This window comes from Carassius auratus, chromosome 19 (assembly GCF_003368295.1).
Source record: "Carassius auratus strain Wakin chromosome 19, ASM336829v1, whole genome shotgun sequence".
NCBI lineage: Eukaryota > Metazoa > Chordata > Actinopteri > Cypriniformes > Cyprinidae > Carassius > Carassius auratus.
In genome coordinates this window covers 13,446,953-13,467,727 of record NC_039261.1, presented here as the reverse complement: position 1 = coordinate 13,467,727, position 20,775 = coordinate 13,446,953, and the positions used below count along the sequence as shown (strand labels likewise).

At 36.0% G+C, this 20,775-nt stretch overlaps 1 protein-coding gene across 3 annotated transcripts in view; it reads left to right on the top strand.

The window, feature by feature from the left end:
* The window catches only part of LOC113119482 (hippocalcin-like protein 1), a 29,992-nt gene that overhangs the window by 6,810 nt on the left and 2,407 nt on the right, over nucleotides 1-20,775 (top strand). For all 3 annotated transcript variants that reach the window (XM_026289012.1, XM_026289011.1, XM_026289013.1), the window contains exons 2-4: nucleotides 15,295-15,442; nucleotides 17,316-17,597; nucleotides 20,309-20,414. In XM_026289012.1, coding sequence (XP_026144797.1) covers nucleotides 15,347-15,442; nucleotides 17,316-17,597; nucleotides 20,309-20,414 — 484 coding nt within the window. In that variant the 5' untranslated portion in view covers nucleotides 15,295-15,346. The remainder of the gene's footprint in view (nucleotides 1-15,294; nucleotides 15,443-17,315; nucleotides 17,598-20,308; nucleotides 20,415-20,775) is intronic.

The following is a 20,775-nucleotide window of genomic DNA, read 5'->3' as shown; positions in this document are numbered from 1 at the left end:
CTTTGGAATGATTTGTATTGTCAGATTGGTTCAAATCTGGTTCAATTTGATTTGAAAGAATGGCATACAATCCCTGATGTGATTTAACTGTAGTCACAGAGACTACAGCTGGTGCTCTTCTGCTAATGCTCTCTCCACGGTTCGCCTTCTCATTCCTCATTAGTGGATTTTGAAATGCTGGTAATGGAGGCTTAGGGAACATGTCCGTAGTCTGGCTCAATATGGCAATTGGAACAAGCGTCTGTCACAACGGAAGAACAGATGTGATTTTGTATGTCTAGCAGTTGTTAAGTGCCTGAACACCACCAGAAACCAGGTTAGCAGAATTCAAAAACTCAGACAAGTGACTGCAGGCTGAGCCTTAGAGCGCAGAGATGTTTCAATCAGTCATGGTGTTTTTATACCACTGTCAGAGGGATAACCTGCTCTTCTTGCCTTAAGGAAACCTCACCAACTTCTGGCTTTACTAAAGCAGTGCAAGAATGAGATCAAAAATTATTATTTGAAACTGTAATTGTAACTGTAATAAATCCCTAACTGTAATAAAAACTTTATTTTTGATCAAATAATTGCAGCCTTGGTGACAATAAGTGACTCTTCAAAACTTTCAAATTGTAATTATTCCAGACTTATGACCAGTGATGCATGTGGCTCTTAGAATTATATTTTGAGACAAACTTATTCGTTATTCCTTTGTTAAAGGGATAGTTCACCCATATCTTTCTGTTCAATATTACCTTTTTATGAAATCTGAGAGCTTTCTGTCCCAGAGAGCAATGTAACTACCATGTGCAAAGCCCAGAAAAGTAGTTAAGGACATTAATAAAATAGTCCATGTGACATCAGTGGTTCAATCATAATTTTATGAAGCTACACGAATACTTCTTGTGTGCAAATAAAACAAAAATAACAAATCTATTATACAGTTTCTTCTCTTCCATGTCAGTCAGCAATTAAAGACAGAATTGTAATTCTTGGGTGAACTATCCCTTAAAGGTGGTCAGCACTACTGCAGTGGATTTTTTTTTTTTTATGCCAGCGCTCTCAAGTACTTAATGCTGATTGCTCAATCTATTTATAAATATTTTTGTGTAACGTCTGCTAAACTCTTAGAAATGTAAATAACTTGATTATAATTTTATCTTCCGTGTGTCACACAATTTTGGCATTGCAAAAGTCAGTACATTTGGCTGCACACTTTAACCATGTTTCAAAGACAACAGAAGTGTTTATAAAATGACATAAAAATATGTACTTAAGTATTACTAATGTGTAATACTAAAGCACTCTAAAGTTCATATAATTGCATATATATTTAAACTTTAGCACATTTTCATTTAATTGTACTTAACATGAAATTAAGTGTCCGAAAACATTACATTCTGTTCACACTTGTGTATTTTTATCATTCTTAACGTCGTTTGTAGGAGATTTGACTTGTCTTCTGATATTGACACGATGATGTCTTTGAAAACTGAATTGCTCACAACCTTGTTCACCTCCTTCACTAATAAGATCAGACTCTCTGCGAAAAGCTCTTTGTGTTCCTCGAGCTAGTACACTGAGAGCTGATGGCCAAATCCCAGTCAGTGGGATTTACAGCTACAGAAGGACTCACGCAACAGGTAACTCCAGGGGGATGAATGATACGCTTCACTTCACTTCACTCCGCCGCATTGCATGTCCCAGAGGAAAAATGGGAAATCCAAAGCAGAAGTTACATTCTAATTACGTCTCCTCCATAATTCAGGTTCTCCAGATCTAATATGCAGACCGCAGTGCAGGAAATTTCCATAACCCAAACCCTTAAAAATGGGGCTACTGAAACCATGCCCTGTCTGTTGCCTTTCAGGCCAAGTTTGAGGAGATACAGTAGATCTCAGGAATGGGCAGCAGCAGGCATCTCCACAGCCCCGCAAATTGATTTATGTGTTTGTGTCTTCTCTCGGCTGAACAGTCAGCCAGTGCGAGACCGGTTGGCAGGAGAGCGCCGCCAAATCTGGCAGCAGGAACTCACAAACTGATCCCTCAGCAACTTCAAGCAGGTGGACGTTTGAGGAAGAAATTAATGGATTTGTTAAACATCAGTTGTTTTGCAAAGGTTTTGAAGCAATGCTTTGGGGTGAATGCAAATTGTGCTAATTGCAATATTTTGAAAAGCACCGCCATATATTTTTAATCCATCTACAATCACAGAATAGCAGACCTTCTGTGTGCATTTGTATCAGCAGGCTGTGCTGCGTTAGGTGTTATCTGAATTAATCTGTGCTTAAAGCTGGGAGTTTCCCTGGAGTTTCATATTAATATAAGGTGCAACATGCAAAACCAGACATGAACAAATTACTCTTATGAGCAAGTTCTTTTAATCAATTATTCAAAAAGACTTACAAACTTATGAGTTCAGTCTGATTAATCGTTCTCTGAATTAACTTATAGATACAGGTCTCTAACTGATTCTACATCTAAAATGTAATGCCAAGGATGATAACTATAACTATGAATGATAACTATAACTAGAATTAGAGGTGTGCGATATACTAGTAGACACAGTTGACCAGTAGAAATTTCTCATTTTTATGTGTCAGAATACTATCTTTGAAAGTAACCTCATAAACACAGTAATTTAGTTCTTAAGTGAAAGCAAACCAGTATATTGGATCTGGGGTAGCTCTTAAAGCGACAGCAGTGTAATATTCCTGCTGTCTATCATTTATTCATGTTAATCAAACAACACAAGAGGGTAAATCTCTTTATGCTCTTGACGTTTTTTTACTTTAATAAGAATAAGTATAATTTACACTGAGGAATATGCAGTGTTTTTATATATTTTATACACTTTTATATATTGATTACTTTATACAGTACAATATACAGTATATAGCTTTTTCTTATTTGTTCTACTCTATTGCTTGTATTTGCTTCTTATTCTTATTCAGTAATAAGCTTATATGAAATTTCTGCGGTATTGAAAATTTTTATATCATAAAGATGTTATTTAAAGCTAAAATAACTGTGAAATAAAATTACTTGTATTGTGATTTAAGATTTCGCTTTCCCTAACTATAACCATAAAATATATCGTTGTAAAGTCATTGCATTATTTTATCCTTTCACACTGCCTGTAGTTTGTAACATCTCTGTAGCTTAAATAAGTCCTTAGGTTACTTCCAGTGCCTGTTTCTGTAATTTAGCCATCATTCATTTGTTGCTTTTGGGTACTCTGTAAAAGATATCACCACTTTATACCCTTTGGGAAAAACAATGGCACGAAACCTAATACATACTCATTCAATTTAAGCTACTGCCTGAGGGGTCATTAGACAAATACTAACCCTCTTTGTTGCTTCCCACTCCCTTGCACACTATTTCCACATTGGGAAGAGATCCTGAGGGGCTGAGAGTCAAACTCATAGTCCAGCTGCTCTAAAGGTGTGGTTCTCTCACGGCTCCAGTGGCTTCTGTCTAAGAGCATGTCTTGCAGTTGAACGTGATCAATGTTTATTTCCAGCAGAGAGCTAATGAACATCTTATCTGAATTTTAATACACATTTAGAGAGATTGAGATCAAGGGGTTGCTCATCTGTGAAGTATTTCAGAACAGTGTTTCAGCTGAAGTAGATAAGCTGACTTTTATGAGTCCCATTGTAGTGTTGCAGTATTTGTGTGTGTGCATTCACTATCTTTACAGACTGCACTGGAAAGTTTGGGAAACGACATATATGATGAATTATGTTTTGGCCTGAGTATGAGGCAGATGAATAGAGGATAGGATTGGCACTTGCAGGTTCCATATAAAGTGCTATATAAAGTCCATATAAAAGCTCCTGCCAAAAATGCATCAATAAGGTGATAGCTAATAAATCTTCAGACTTAGGTCAACAAGCTGTTAAGAGGTCCTATTGTTATCTATTGAATTCCACATCTATAAAGAGCAACTCTAAAGAGGCGAACCTTGATTAGTCCCTGAGAATTACTGTTTCATGAATGTGCTCTTGAATTCTTTGAAACTGAATGCTTTACACAGCCTTTAAACACTGCTTTTCCATCTGGGCTTTTGGTTGCAGCATAAAAGGTATTTCAGAGACTCTTAAAAAAGGTTGATGTCTGTTTTGAGATGTGTTTTATTTTTGAAGACTTTCATTTAGAGAGGAACTGATAAAAAAAATTCTGGCCGATAAAGATACTGTAAGTCCATAATAACTCTAATGATAACTTTTGCTTTTGTTTTTATTTAATTATTTTAACTTTTAACTTTTAACTTTCTATCTATCTATCTATCTATCTATCTATCTATCTATCTATCTATCTATCTATCTATCTATCTATCTATCTATCTATCTATCTATCTATCTATCATAATTATGCAATTTCTATCTAAATTGTGTATTATTTAATTAAAAAAATTTAGATTAAATTACACACAGATGCTAAACTGAATGTATGCATCACAACATCATCATTTCTGATAAAAATCAATGTTTATTTTGCGATTTGCTTAAGAAACAATGTTACAGTATATAATGTTGAATGACTGAATATACAATACTGACCAGTATCAACAAATTTTTTTTAATCTAATATTGACCAATAATTGATATGGTACCATATTTCAAATCTTAACATATTTACTGGCATATTGCTCGAGACTGAAATAAAAATGACAATTAAACTTTATTTGGAGTACTACTTGTGCACAATGCACATTTCTTAATATTAAGCCTAAAATGTGTTTTAATGTCGCTATCGATGAGGATTGTATGATCTTTGAAGAATATCGGCCTTTAAATATTCAATAGTTAAACTTTAGCACAATCAAATATAGTTCAGTATTTCTTTAGTTGGACTTTAGACTACAATTAAAGAACATGAATCACAAAATTAGTTATTCCTATTTAGCAGACTTTAAATATACCAGTTTAGTATACCAAAATACAGTTGCAGGGTATATTTATTAGCATGAAATAAATGTATTTCAAAAACATTTTAGTATATTTATTTTTCACTTTCAAGTCTCTGAAGTGTATGCCGTTTGATGCCAGTAGTGTAATAAATTAGACTGTAGTGAGCATAAGTGCAGGGCTCAATATAAACAGCATTCCTTTCCAGTAGGTGGCTGTCTATTTTCTTTCAACATCATGATCTGTTCCTGGTGTGTGAAATGCTTCAGTTAACGCTCCAGCCCAAATGTTTTATAAGTTAAGATCTTGATTTCATCTGTCAGCTCTCAGTTACATTGGTATGTTATGCTGCTAACTATATTCAAAGAAGCACTTAGCTCATTCAGAGTGTGAAATAGTTTTGTATGCTTTTATGTCCTTCTCTCATATCTCTATTCTTTCCTTTTGTGCTCTGATGCTGTGTCAATGTGGATGAAAGCCGTCGGTCCCTTTCTGTATGACCCACATAATCATAAGTGCTTCTAAAAGCCTGATTTCCTCTAAGGAGATGTGCTCAGGGTTGACCTCGATGTACCACTTTTTTCAAACACTGCATCTCAGTGTCATCTGGCTCCGGCCAGTGACTTGATAACTGTAGGTGTTTACAACTGTGAGGGGATTTTCTTCATGATTTAGCAATGCTTACTAATGCAAGCATCACTATTACTCCTATTTAGATATATTTTTTTCCATATACTGTAGGCCTAAATGAGAGTTCTGTCATCATTTACTCATCTTCATGTCATTTTAAACTTTCATATAGGCCTTCATCATAGATACTCTTTTAACTTGGACCTGTTAGAAATCACATAGCAAACACACCAAACAGACTTGGAATAACCTATTAGGACTGTAAGATTAATCAGAATAAAACCAAATTTGCGCTATGGCTTTGTGTAAATTATTATATTTGTAAAGAGAAGTACTTAGAAACTGACTGCATTAGACTGCATTTTCCACTAAAATAAAAGCTTGATGGTTTAACGATTGTAGAATAAACAAATTAAGACAGCCATGTTTTTTTATTTTTATTTTACAATATTTGGAAAAATATAATAATAATTGTTATTTCAATCAATATGACTCTAAATTAATATACATTTTATTATGTAAAATAATATGAATAATAATAATAATTATTATTATTATAAATATCATTTAATAAATATTTAACTATAAAATAAAAAATATTATTTATGAAACATATTATAATAATTGATATTATAATCAGTATGACTATGAAATAATATTAATTTTATTATGTAAATTAATAATACTACTACTAATAATAATAATAATAATAATAATAATAATAATAACAATAATAATAATAATTATTATTATTATTATTAGTATTATTATTATTATTATTATTATTATTATTATTTTATAGTCATATTGATATGTAATCACAACATTTTTTACCAAATTTTGAACCCCTACTAATAGTACTTTCTAAATTCACATTTTAAATTGCATTTTTATCAGAAAAAAATCATAATTTCAATTTTTTTTTTCCAAATCAGACAGCACCACCTCCTATCACACAAAATACCTTGGAAACCGCATTGAAATGTGCTAAAAAACTTAAACGTGGTGGTGGGGATTTTTGCGCTGACAGTCTAGTTTGTATTCACTTCTCTTGAAATTGAGAGATGCTTGTAATCTACAGAAGCATAGTCAAATACAGCTTACTCATTGAATCACTGCAAGAAAGCATTTCATTAAAGGCTAGTCTATATTGTCTTTTGTTGAATAGAATAGTCCTCCATCATTGCATGTAATGGACTGCATTTCTTCTGCAGCCACAGTGAAACCAAATGATTGTTCCTGAAACAATAAACGACAGATGAGCATTTATACTCTTTCAGCACCATCTGCAACTCTATCCAACTTATGATGCAAGTTGCAGCACACACACATACTGTATATATGCACGTGTGGACACACACACATGCGCTCACGCACGGGTCACAGAGGTCATAACGTCTCCAGTGATTATCAGGCTTACACGCTCAGAGCGGGTCCTGTTCGCTTTTGTTTATTATGATCAAGCGATCTGCCTACAGTACGCTGGCAGGGATGCCAGGAATTTCTCTATGCATCTCTCGCGAGGGTGGAGGAGGGATGGTGTAATAACGCCACACTACAGCCGACGTGTCAGAAAGCTTGTTAATGGTGGTGTAGGTCATACGCTAGGGGAGATGCTCAAAGCGCATGTGTCCATCTTTCTGCTTATGCCATATTTTTCCTGCATATAATCTTCTCTCTGTCTCTCTCTCTCTCTCTCTCACACACACACACACACACACACAGTAATATCTCTAATGCTCATGCCATCATATGCCCCTACTGAAATCAGACTGAGAGATAAGTGAGTGATTCCTGTGTGACTCTCATGATTAAAACAGCAACAGTGTCAAAGCACTTGTCTTGTGGTTATCTTGCAAAGTTTGGTGAATTTGATTGTTTGGAGTTCTTGAAAGATTTTTTTATTTCTATTATTATTATTTATTGTTATTTTTTTTTAAATGTGAGTGGTGTTTGACCATGCAAAACTAGCTGCTATACAATTACTGGGTTGTTCTACTGTAGGTGGTTGTGAACCCCAGTAACAAGCAATAAGCTTTCCAATCATACACCAAATACTCCAAATATATGTAAGCAATAATGTAGGAGAGTCAACCCTCCAGCCATGATGAATTTGCAATACAGCAAGCCTCAAGTACCTTAATAAGATGGTTACCACACAATACACAGTGCTGGGTAGTAACTTATCACATGTATTTATGCTACAAGCTATTAGATCATGTATGAAACAAATAATTATGCAAGTTACTAAACACTGGTGATGTATAACTTTGAAACATTATGTCGTCATCATATATCAAGAGTGACCTTCAATAACTGATGATTCTGGAAGTCTGGACAGAAATATTTCAAACCTGGAAGACTTTTGGCATGTAATGACTTTGTTGTGTTCATGTTTCTTTATGTCTGTTCATATAATGCAAGGATTCCTAAAGTTTTTGACAGCCAAACCCCTTTGACATAAAATATTTGCTTGAAACATCTAATGTAATATTACAGTAATTAAACACATTCAAATGTTCAATATTTTCTGATGTTGGTTAATTGTAACAGTGACATGCAGGCAAACAAATAAAATATTTCTATGTTTAGAGTTAAATTGTTGATATTATATTTATTTTTACTTTTTATGATTTAATTAATTATTAGCTATTTCAATTTGCAAACCTATTGCATTTCCATTTTAAAACGGAATATATTTTCTTTCTCTTCACTTTTTTATGACATTTGCCACATTTAATGCTAAGTTTAAAAGGCGTTACATAAAATCGAATAAAAAAAATAGTCAGAATACATTACCTTAAATGAGTAACCAAGACCTAGATTATTTCATTTTGTAATCTGTAATCAATAATAGACTACAATTTGTTAATAATCCACCCAGCACTGAGAATACAGATATTAAAACAAAAAATGTATTGATATGTTACTTTTTTTGAAGTAAATTTATTAAATGCTATCCTTCCGTTAAAAATGTCCTGACACATCTCCTCGTAATTCATTACAATTAATTTTACTGAAATGCATGATACATGAACTAGTTCTGATGATATACTGATTGTTTCTGTTGCTAAAATTTCACCGTTGGGTGAAGTTGTCATGGGAGTTCTTTATTGTGAATAAAACAATATATATATATATATATATATATATATATATATATATATATATATATATATATATTCTTTCAGTCAGTGGAATCTTCCACTCAGTGAGGCTGGGGTTATGACAGACTTGAATATGGTATTTGCATCATTACCCAATGCCATTCTCCCCTCTTCTCCTCATCATTTCCTGTCCTCTCTATTGTCCCATCAGTAAAAATGGTAAAAGGCCAAACACCTCTCCATACACACCCAGTCAGTGCTCTTCCATCTCTCGGATGGGCAGCCCTGTAACGTCTATAATGTGAGCTGACTGAAGGGACCTCACTCACCGAGGACACAGCCTCATTCTTATTTTTACCTCCCTCATTAGCATCCTTTCTCCATCTTCCTCTCATTTTTTTCTCAGTCTATTTTCGTTATTATGTCCTCTAGCCCCTCCCTCTCTCTTGAATAATGTGAAGCAGATTCATTGATTCAGGTCAGGGCTCGACCCCTGCTGTCTTTATTAAAAGCCATACCTGACAGCTGGATGAAACAAGTCCTGCTGTGTAATGCTATGCTCAAAGGTAAACCAAATCTAGAAACATCTAGAAATGGCTTTAGAGTCTTTTCAGACACCGAAGTCATGTCAGGATTGTTTAGCAGCTAAACCGTGATTTGAAATCTGCATTTAGAGTTACTGTGTTGTACTACACTTGTGGAATGAGATTGGCAGGCGGCCTTTAGCCTCTGTAAGCTCCGAAATTTGATGGATTGGGGATTTCAGTGGAGTTTTTTTTTTTAAAGAGAAGGTCTGTCCTTTGGCTCTTGGGAGATGTTCTTGTATATTGTCAAAATGTCAGCGCAAGGATTCATTTTGTGAAGTGTGTGTGTGTGTGAGTGGTGAAAAAAACAGGTTGTAATTTCTTCCCTCATTACCACACAGAAGGGGAAAAAGCATTCCAAACCATAGTGAACATCTGTTCAAAAACATGGTGAGCTGCCTTATTGTGCACTGCCTACATTTTAAAATATAATTGTATATAATTATAAAAATAGAATTCCTATTTAAAATGGGTTTTTTTTCTTTTTAGAATAAAATATATTTATAATAAACGTCAGTTTATTTTCTTTGTCTGTTATTTAACATATTATTTAGTGTGATTGTTTATATCGAAGTCCCCTCAAACATAGTGACAAACTAAGGGCCAGATTTACTAAACAGGGCAAGTGAACGTTAGTGCGCAGTTCCGTAAAAGCACTGATGTGAGGGGAAAATCTGCTGGTGATTTACTAACAGTGCGCACATTAAAAAACACAGACGCAGCCAGATCATTTCCATAACAACCAGCTAAATCTACGATGAGCAGCGCAAATTATTGCCTGCTTTAAATAATGCTGCAAGTACCAGTAATTTGAAGGGTGCAAACTTTAGTAAATTGCATTGCATCAGAAAGGGAAACTTCTACAAATGCATATTCAACAATGTCAAGTGCCAAATTACTGTCTACGTCTTTTTAAATCTAGCCCTAAATTGTAAAAAAAAAATAATAATAATAAATTAAAAGGGAGTAATGTGCAATAAAACAAATAATAATATAATAAACTTCTAAAGCTACTTTATATGATCTATTCATTGATTTGATCCATTTTTATAATGTATTGATGTAGCACTTTATTTTACAGTCCTGTTCCTCATGTACATACTATGTACTTATTATAGTAATTACAATAACTATGTAATAACTAGGTACTAACCCTGAACCTACACCTAAACCTAGCCCTACCCCATGTAGTTACCTTGTGTTACCAGAACTTTCTTAGATAAATACACTGTAAGTACATTATAAGTACATGTTAGTTCACGTACTGTAAAATAAAGTGCAACCATGTATTGTCTATTGATCACTATAAGGGGGCTTCTTTAATTTGATTAAAACTGTTAATCAGTTGACGGCCTTGAATATTTTTAGAGCATTATGGGATTGCCTTCTCCACAAGGGATACATCCTGAAATGGTGGTGTATTAACAGCTGGCGTAATTATGCTATCTTCTTTTTGGAACGGCTGGCTTAAAATGCTGCCTACAGAGATAACTCAATTGGTTTTGGAACAGGACTTTTGGGAAAAAAAGAGAGAAGAGAATTTAAAAAGGGAGATGGTTCATGCAAAGGTTGCGCAATTAGAATTAAACTTTAGAGGAATTAAAAGGGTCTTAAGCAAATGAAATGAAGGAAGGGATAGAGCTGGCGGATTATAAAGGAAGAGGCAGAGAAAGAGATGGCGGCTGATTTAGAAAAGATCAAAAGTCGCTTGTCGGGTCAGATTGATTCTCTGATTACCTCTGTTTCTCATAAATGGATGAGAGATAGAAACACAGGAGCGGGGAGTAAAATCAATTCTGGCATCCTCTTTCCTCTGCCTTTTTATAGATGCAGGAATAAGATACTCTTGTTTTGAGATTCATCTTTTGGCTCTTTCTCCCCTCCTCTGATGCACTCTAACTCCCTCCTTTCATTTCTCTGTTCTCCTCTCGGCCTTGCACTTTTATTTCACTGGTGTGCAGTGGCTCATTCACTCTCCGCTCTCTTGCTGGCAGGGATTTTAATGAGGCTCTTGTGTTTCAGATATTCAGCCTCCTCAGTCCTCAGGCTTTCCCACACAACAAAAACAACTCGGGGGCGAATTCACTGAACAGTTGCGGCACTTTTTAACTTCGGTACACTAAGTGTTCGCAATCCTGCACTAAATGCACTGATTATTTTAAATGAAGCGTTTTTGCCAAGGCAAACATGGCTACTTATAGCTGTGCTTGAAGATTTTTTTGTTTATGTTGTGCTGACCGATACTTCAGGTGTCACTATACTGTCACCTGATGGTGCGGATGCAGACGCAAAGCAAACAGTGGAGTTGTTGTGAATCTACACTTCTGTCTTTTTCCCAGAGAGCACAGCATTCCTCTCCTTTTCATCCATTCATCCATCCCTCCACAGTTGGATTAGCAGTCCAGATGTTGCTGACCCACATAGAGTAGAGGAACAGCTGTCTGCAGGATGGGGTGGGAAGGCTGTCCTGGATTTTAACAGTCAGAACAACCACTGACACATGTGGGACACTGTGGAGAGAGAGAGGATTACCCCTTAAGCTCAAACATCCAGAGGGAGGAACAAGAGAAACTGCAAAGAACAAGAAAAGGAGAAATTCTGTTTGAGATTGCGAGGGGGTGTGTGTGCCGGCGTGCTTCAGCATAGCCGAATCTCTTGTATCTGCTGTCATCAGGGGTTTTCAAGAGCACTTGTCCCACTTCTATGTCATAAATAAGCTTTGTTTGTAATTTTTTTGTGTGCACTTTTGTGTTTGCAGGCTTTTCCAGTTGAAGATTTTATTGCTCAGAGGTTGCTTGTTCATAACACATGAAATCAGATATGATCCTATTTACTTTTTTCATGCTCTTGCCTGGTAATACAGTGAATTAATTATTAGTGTAATAATTAGGTAAATATTTTTTTCTACATTAATAAATGCTGTCTTTTGAAAGGATTACTCAAAGAAACCTGAAAAAAGTATCAGAATTTCCATAAAAATGTTAAGCAGCACAACATTGATAGTAATAAGAAATGTTTCTTGAGCAGCAAATCAGCACATCAGAATGATTTATGTAGGATAATTTGGCACTGATTGCCATGGGAGACTTTGCAAAAACAGGAATTAATTAAATTGTAAAATATATAAATGAATTATTTAGAAAACCGATATATTGAATTGAACAGATATGTTGAACTTCACAATACTGATGTTTTTTACTGTAGTTTTGAGCAAATAAATGCAGCCTTGGTGACCATAAGAGACTAAAAACTTAGCAAAATCTTACCGACCCCAAACTTTTAAATGGTAATAATTGAATTGAGAATAGCATAAAAGACAGCTCTTGCTAAAATCTCTGACTTCTGAGAGCAGACTTGCTAAGTGCGATCTTGGCTAATCTAAGCGTAGTTTGAGAGCTTGCTGAAAACCAGAGGGAAGACTATTAGGGTGTTTTTTGTAAGAGAAAATGATAAGAAGCAGGATATTTGATCTCCTTTCTAATGAGAAACACAATATTTAAAAGATCTCACTGGTGATTTTCCCTTTGGGATTGGCCAAGGGACAGTTATGTGAGAAAATGTGAGTAGATGAAGTCATTGCATTCTTTATACATTGCCCTCATCTTCCTCCAGATGTCTTTTGTTCCAGTCTTCTTGGCTGGAGCTAAGGGACATTTTTTAAGGCAGGCTCGGTTCAGCCTTCTTTTATAAAGTCTAATGAGTGTAGAGTGCTAAAACTAGTGAGACATGTCCCAGTGTGAGTGATGACATTCAGGCCCTGGGGAACGGCACTCCTTTCAGTATATCAGCAAGGTATCTGCTATGCAGAGAGAGAGAGACATGTCGCTTGACATTGCACTGATAGCCACTTTGAGTTTTTCAGGCACAGATGCAGACACAGTTACTTCGTGTAGTTTTCTGGTTCCTGTAGAAGGTAACATAGAACACAATTGCTATAGATATCCAGCAATTATCCAAAGGGCTGGTTAAGACACAAAATTAGACGGCATAATGGAAACAACATGCACAGAGCCATTTGCGTGTCTGCTGGTCAGTCCAACACCAACACTTGGCAGTGATGCTCTTTCATCACCATTGGGCCCGCCGCCAGTGTAAGCTGCTCCTGCTCTGCATTCTTGCCATTGTTGTTATTTTTTCTTTCCCATCAGCCCTCCCCACCCACACTCCCTCGTTGGCCTCGTTGTGATCCCTGTGCTAAATCATTTGCTGTAGCTTCAACCCTAAATGGCTAAGTCTGTAGATCAGCCTCAAGCTATGAGTATAAAGTGTTTGGGACATATAATCACAGGACTCAGCTGAGGTTAAAGACTTTGAACCTTGGAGCCCGATGAAGTGGGGACAAAACCAATGGCAGTATACGGAAAATATCCTGTCGAGGCTTTTTGATTTTGCAAATAAAAGCATGCATGAACTTGTAAATGTAGGATCACTATAAGTGCAATTAAGGCCATGCAATTCTGGGAAAATGTTTTGATTTTTCAGATAAAATTGCAATGGCAATTTCTTTCAAACATTGAACATCAAACTTTTTGGTGGAAAACTGCAGGGAGCCATTATAGCTTCTCTTTTGTCGACAACAGCCGGTTTGTAAGTGCTTCTCATTACAAGTTTGGAACGATAAATAGTGCATGTTGCATTCCCAAATGCATGTTATAGGAATCCCAAATATAGAGCAGATGGAGTTTGTGTGGAACAGCATTTACTGTGACTTGAGCTGCTTTGAGAAACTGAAGACACTCATTAGCTGCTCGCGTGTAAATGAACACAGTGCTATACTTCACCCTAAAATAAATTTAATTATATTGCAGTATTTGCGTCATATTGTCATTTCAGATTTATTGTGCAGCACTCATCTCAATGCAAAATAGTTAACTTTAATACATTTAGACTGACCTACAGGGATAATTCTGTGATCAAAATTCTATTACACATGCCGTTTCCAACCTGCTGACTTTCTTCTGTGAAACGTAATACAAGATATTTTGAAGAACTGCTTTTTGGGGCTGTTTTTATTGCAGACCTACTTCTAGATACAACCGTAAACTGAAATATAAACTTTATCACTATTGTTTCAGAAAACAATTACTTCTCTCTCAGATCATGCATCTGGAGAGCTAAAAAATTGTTTTAAATGAGGTTTTCTTCATCTGATCCCTCTCCGCTGGGGTTTATTTCTCCCTCAAGACTACATGCACTCAGCATGGGGTAGGAAAATCATCCGTAATCGTGCAAAAATTAGCGTCCCTGAAAGTGATACAGTTTGGAGGATGTTCTTTTTCTCAATGCTTATGTAAGGTTATTTAGCTTAAACTGAAACCGGGCTTTTGCCTCTATCACATACTTTCAGATCATCTTTCTTTATTGAGCTCATACTGCTCCCTGTGCATCTGAGATAAATGTGCCTAGTGCTCAGAGCTGGATTCTTTCATATATCTTGGAGAGTCTTGTTTGTGTGTAGTGATCCTCCTCCAGTGTTTTTACCACGGTGCTCTGAGCGGTCTCGGATCACTGCCCATCTTGCAGTTATTGTGGGCGGCTCTGTTATTAATTAGCACAGGTAGCTAACTGTGTTCTCAAAACATCATCAGAGAACGGCTGTTTTTCTGCCTCACATTTGGACCAATTAATCTGTACATTTCCTTTTGCAGCGTTACAGACGTTTATGTATTTTTATCAGAGCACTTTTTGTGCCCAGGAAGTGAGAATGAGTCAGCTCAGAAGGGTACTAATCCACTAATGGACATGTTCATACACACACATATACGAGCACACGTTCGCACACAAACACACTGTCTCTAATTATCCATGTAATGTCAGGGGAGATATTAGAGTTCACTGAGCCCTGATGGGTGTCACACCAGAACAAGAGAGTTCAAACACAAGTTGTTATGATTTGGAAAATGCCTGTGGTTTTTAATGAGTTGAAATTTCATGTTCATGATGCCGTGACGGCGTCTAATCACTTGACCCCTGGCCTCATAACTAAAACTCCTTCTTACCACTTGAACTTATACCCTAGTCTAAAATGTTTTCAGGTCTCACCTCATTGGGCCTTGTATAATTTTTTGCCGACAGGTCTGACCCAGGGGCCTCGGTGTTGTCACTGCGCACACAGATACGTATCATCATGGGAAAACAGAACAGCAAACTCAGGCCCGAGATGCTACAGGACCTGAGGGAGAACACGGAGTTCACTGACCACGAGCTGCAGGAGTGGTACAAGGTGGGAACATCTTGAGACACAAGTGCCCATACAAAGTATCTGGGTACTTAAGCAACACAAAATGTATTAATTTCATTGCATTAGCAAACAAAATATCAAACCAAGCATCAACAAATTTTTTTTCTCAGAGCTAATCATACTACTGAGACATTTTGCATTTACTTTTTTGGTTTTCATTGTGAACATGTTAACATTTAAAGTAAACATTTATGTATTTATTTATTTATGCTTGAAAATCTGCACTTGGTTTAATAGTGTGTTATCTAATGCAGTGACAAAAAAAAAAACATTTGCCAGTGTGGTAAGAATATTAAACTGATCTATTTTATTAATTTTTTTGACCCCTCTGGCACATATTATTTCTTGTTTTGTTCATAATCTCACTTAATTTTCTTATATTTTTTCAGATATTTTATATATCCCAAGTCATTTTGCTTTACAAGTATATGCGTCTTAATTAAAGGATATTTATATATATAATGGAAGCAATACAAAAATACTAAGTAGGAAAACCATATTTGCCTCTGGTCCAAACACTTTTTGGGGACCCTTACATGGAGGGTAAATTATTTGACTTATAAAGCTACAAATAAAGATACATTCATGCCCTCCACAATACTTTCACAAAAATGTTAATTTTAGGTGGACAAAACAGTTTGTCACTGGGACAGTAGCCTTAAAGGGGCAACTTTGAACCTTCTACCCCCCAAAATGGGCATATTGACACGTCTGAGTGGTATTATGTACCCGTAAGGTACTACAAAAAACATTTCATAGGTACATAAGATGCAAAGTTGTCCCTTCATGGGTACTTTAAGGGTACTGTCCCGGTGACAAACTACAGTATGTATCGGTAGCACTTTATTTTACAGTCCTGTTACTCATGTACAGTATAAACTATGTACGTATTATAGTAATTACAATAACTAGTTAATAACTAGGTACTAATCCCTAAACCTAGTTACCTTAAATTACCAGTACTTTCTTAGGTAGGTTCATTATAAGTACACTATAAGTACATGTTCACATACTGTAAAATAAAGTACAACTATTGTTTCTCTAGATACCATTTTGTGCACTCTTTTTTTTCTCTTTGAGAATATAGGGCTATGTGTTCATTATACATAGACTATATGCATATTTGAACATAACCCCCCCTCCCAAACATATGGTAAAATATAGCATTTAATGTATGTCTCTATTAGTGGTGGTCATGGGAAATGACTTACTTATCCTACCCTGGAGGGTGCCTCAGAGGAGACTTGAATGCCACTTGTACAAGGAGGTTAAGGGCCAATGTACAGTATGTCTGTATGTATATAAATGGAAATATGTATGTACTGTAAAAACCACAGTGGCCCTGGGACTGAAAAGAGCAAATCATAATATGCATTTAAGTGCTGTTGGAAATGACTGTAACATTTAGTTTGCATAGACTTTATGTACTGTTGATGTAGAATTTATGAGCTGACCAAATCACTTTCTGTAACAGCACAAGAATGATAAAGTGCACAAACTATGTACTGTAATTACATTAGTGCTGAAAACAGCTCCTGTCTTTATTGGGAAGCAAAAAAGAAACAAATATGAAATTGTCTGGTGAGTCCATTTTAGTATTAAGAAATCAATTTAAAACACATCATGTTGTAATTTCTGCAAGCAGGAACATGAATGCAGCAATAGACCTTCACACAAACACTTAGCTAATCGTGAAAGTTGAACTTAAGTAGAAATTACAGCATCATCATGAGAAATTATTTATGAGTATGGGGGTTTTGGGATGTTTTGTATCTTACCTGAGATGTCATATTCTAATAAAGAAGCCTCTTAAAACATCCCACTGATGGCAATATATGTTGTTCACTCTTAACAGGGCTTCCTGAAAGACTGCCCCAGTGGGCATTTGAACGTGGAGGAATTTAAGAAGATCTATGCCAACTTCTTCCCATACGGTGATGCCTCTAAGTTTGCTGAGCACGTGTTTCGTACGTTTGACACCAACAACGATGGGACCATTGACTTCAGGGAGTTCATCATTGCTCTGAGTGTGACATCGCGGGGAAAACTGGAGCAGAAGCTGAAGTGGGCCTTCAGCATGTATGATCTGGACGGTAACGGTTACATCAGCCGCGATGAAATGCTGGAGATCGTGCAGGTCAGTGGCATTCTGGGATGCTTGGGCTAAAGTCTGCAGCTTAAATCCATTTATAACATAAAACAAATGTATGTATATTGCACCCATACACTATGATGATTTTGATAAACAAATATGATTTTTTAGACTTGTTGTTAGATGCTAAGGTTAGTGTGCTCAGTAATCTTCAACGTTTTGGTTAGATTGTCTACCAGCTTTGTCAAACTGATGTTTAGCTGGTTGGCCAGTTGACAAGCACCCAAACTACCAAAACAGACCAGCTTAACCAGATCGGGCTGGCTGGGAGACCAGCTAACAGCCTTAGGCTTTTTCAGTAGGGTGACCATTGAAACACTCCACAAATACACTGCAAAAAAGCCTGATCGGCATAGCCTGCTGGTTAGCAGAGCAGACGTTTAGTGATTATTTTCTACTATAACAGAACCTGAATGTGTGTAAGATTGATTTGAACACAGTTTCAACATCTCTGAAGCTTCTGGCAGATGTTCTGATAGACAGCAGTACACTGGTGACTATTTAAAAAGTTGCATGAGCCTGATTAGGCATAGTAAAGATAACTATAACATAACCTAAAATAACATTTAAAAAGTGAAAAAATATGTAACTACTGTATAAAGCACAGTGTGTGAAAATGAATGTAATTATTAAATACAATTAGAAAATGTAAAAAAAAAATATATATATATATATATTTAGCAATATTTGCTAAATAGTTTATTTATCATGTTATCATATTTATTTTATTAATTTACTATCTGTAAAGTCATAATTTTATATTATAATACTCTTTTGATCTGTTTGCCCTGTGCATTGGTTACCATTTACAGTTTTACATAGTGTGATTATTTTATTAAAACAATTTAGGGTCCATTTGACTGGCGTACTGCATAATAATTATTAATTATAATAATGATGTCTGGAAATTACAACAGTTTAAAAAAATAGAAAAATTTACTGTCCCTGTTTAACAGAAAATAATCACATATATATATAGTGGTGGCCAAAATTACGAGAACACTAGTATTTACATTTTTAGTTTTTACTGTAGCTTTGCAGGTAGGTTTCTTGAAGCGTCTTGGAGAAGTTGCCACAGTTCTTCTGGATTTATTGTCTCAGTTTCTTCTTCACATCATTTCAGAGAGACTGAATCAGATCTCTATGTGGAGCACTGGCTGCTGTGCAAAAACAAAATCTCACTGGATTATTACAATTAAAGGCAAAATGAATGTTTGGAAATGTAAGCTGATATTTCCTACTGACACTACAGCAAGAGACAGAAATAACTGATTTAAAACCATATTAGCTGCTGAAAATACTAGTGTTCTAATCATTTTGGCCACCACTGTAAAAACATGACATTTGACAGATATTTCCACCACTGAACTAGAAAATGTCCCTGGTTTCAATTTCAGAAATCTGCTCACCTTTTCTTTTAAGTTTTCATCAAGGATTTGTGATTTATAAAAGTCCATGCTTACTGAGCATACTAGTCTTATGGCGATCAATCTTGACTCAAAACATCCTCCTATTCGCTGACTTCTGTACTGACTTTGTGTCCTTATAATGTCAGAATAAAGAAAAACACTTGCTTTTATCTCAAAAGCAATGAAATAATCTAAATACTTGAAAGAAACAGACTTGATTTTTAATTTATGTTGAGCATTTCTTTTTACCCACCCAATTTTTTACTTATTAACAGTGCAAGCATAGTCTTTTTTATGCTCCTCTTATTCAGCCTGCCTCAATATTTTCTACTTATGTTATGTGATCAGAATTAAGAGACAACTTTTATATATTTTAACTATTTCTTAGGTATATAGTTTGTATACTGTGCATATTCTACAATGTCTGGTTCAAAAAACGTAGCCTTGTATTTTCACTAAATTACATTATATTACAATGCAGCATGCTGTGTAGTATTTGTAAAGCAGTGCGCTTCAGTTCTGCACACAGGCAGGCATTCTCCTTCTACACCAGCAGTCACTTCTAAGTGTAGGTACGGGAAAAGTCTGCATAATTTGCAGAAAGCACAGAGATGAGCAGCCTGACCCCTGGTGGAGAGATCAAACACGCTGTCCCAGATGATCACTCCCCTGTCAGCCTGTGCTGTGGGAGTACAGGAGCTATTAGCATGTGCTTAGCATGCTCAGTTGGTACCAGTCTCCCTCAGCTAGGTTTGACAAAGCTCCGTTCTGCACAATGCCCCTTGTCTAGAAAAGCCTGTGGGGAAGATCGCAGTTGGGAGAGGGCCGGAGCATCCATGTTGGCTCTCTTCTCTGTTGGATTAATGAGTTAAATATAACCAGGGTTTATCCCTGTGTGTGCAGAACGAGGAGATTATCCACAAGCTCATGGAGGTTACAGTTGGCTGGCACTCAGAGATTGCAGCGTGTTGCATATTTTATCACGGCGGCTGCTTTTAAAAGGTGGAGGGCTAAGCCAAGCAACAGCAGTCTGCCCAACTGTGAATCTCATTATCCCTCAAAAACATTACATAATTGATTGACTTCTCTGATTTAGTGGGTATGGCAGGTAAATGAGCTGAGAAGTTTCCCTGCTCTGGTTTGCTTTCTGCTTCATGGCTCGCGGTGAACCTCAGTGCAGGATGAAATACTAATGGAACAGAATATTGGATAAGCCGAACCTGTGAAGCCCAGATAAAGGTGGTCCACTGATACTTTAACCTGGTTCATTATTCATATCTTTAACAGGCCATTTATAAGATGGTGTCATCGGTGATGAAAATGCCTGAGGATGAATCCACACCAGAGAAGAGGACAGATAAGATATTCAGACAAATGGACCTGAACAATGATGGTAAGATGTGGACCAGTTCTTGGCTGTTTGATTTCATTTGGAAGTGAAATCACAAAATGGACTGGTGTGATTATTAAATAGCAAAAGTATGTGATTTCATTAAATAAATGTAATCTGCAGACATCAAGAGCATGTGTAGGCCTCATGAAAGGCAGTCTCAAGTAAATAAATCATATATATCAAGTAGCCTATGTTAATAATAAACCGCTATCTACTGTATATAAGTAAAAATAATATAAATACTGTTGTACAAAATACAAAATGAAAATGTCCACAAAATGTCCTCTCTATTAAAGGCTGCACAAATTGGAATAGTATACCAACAGTAATTAGAGAGAGCCCCACTTTTGTTTCATTTAAG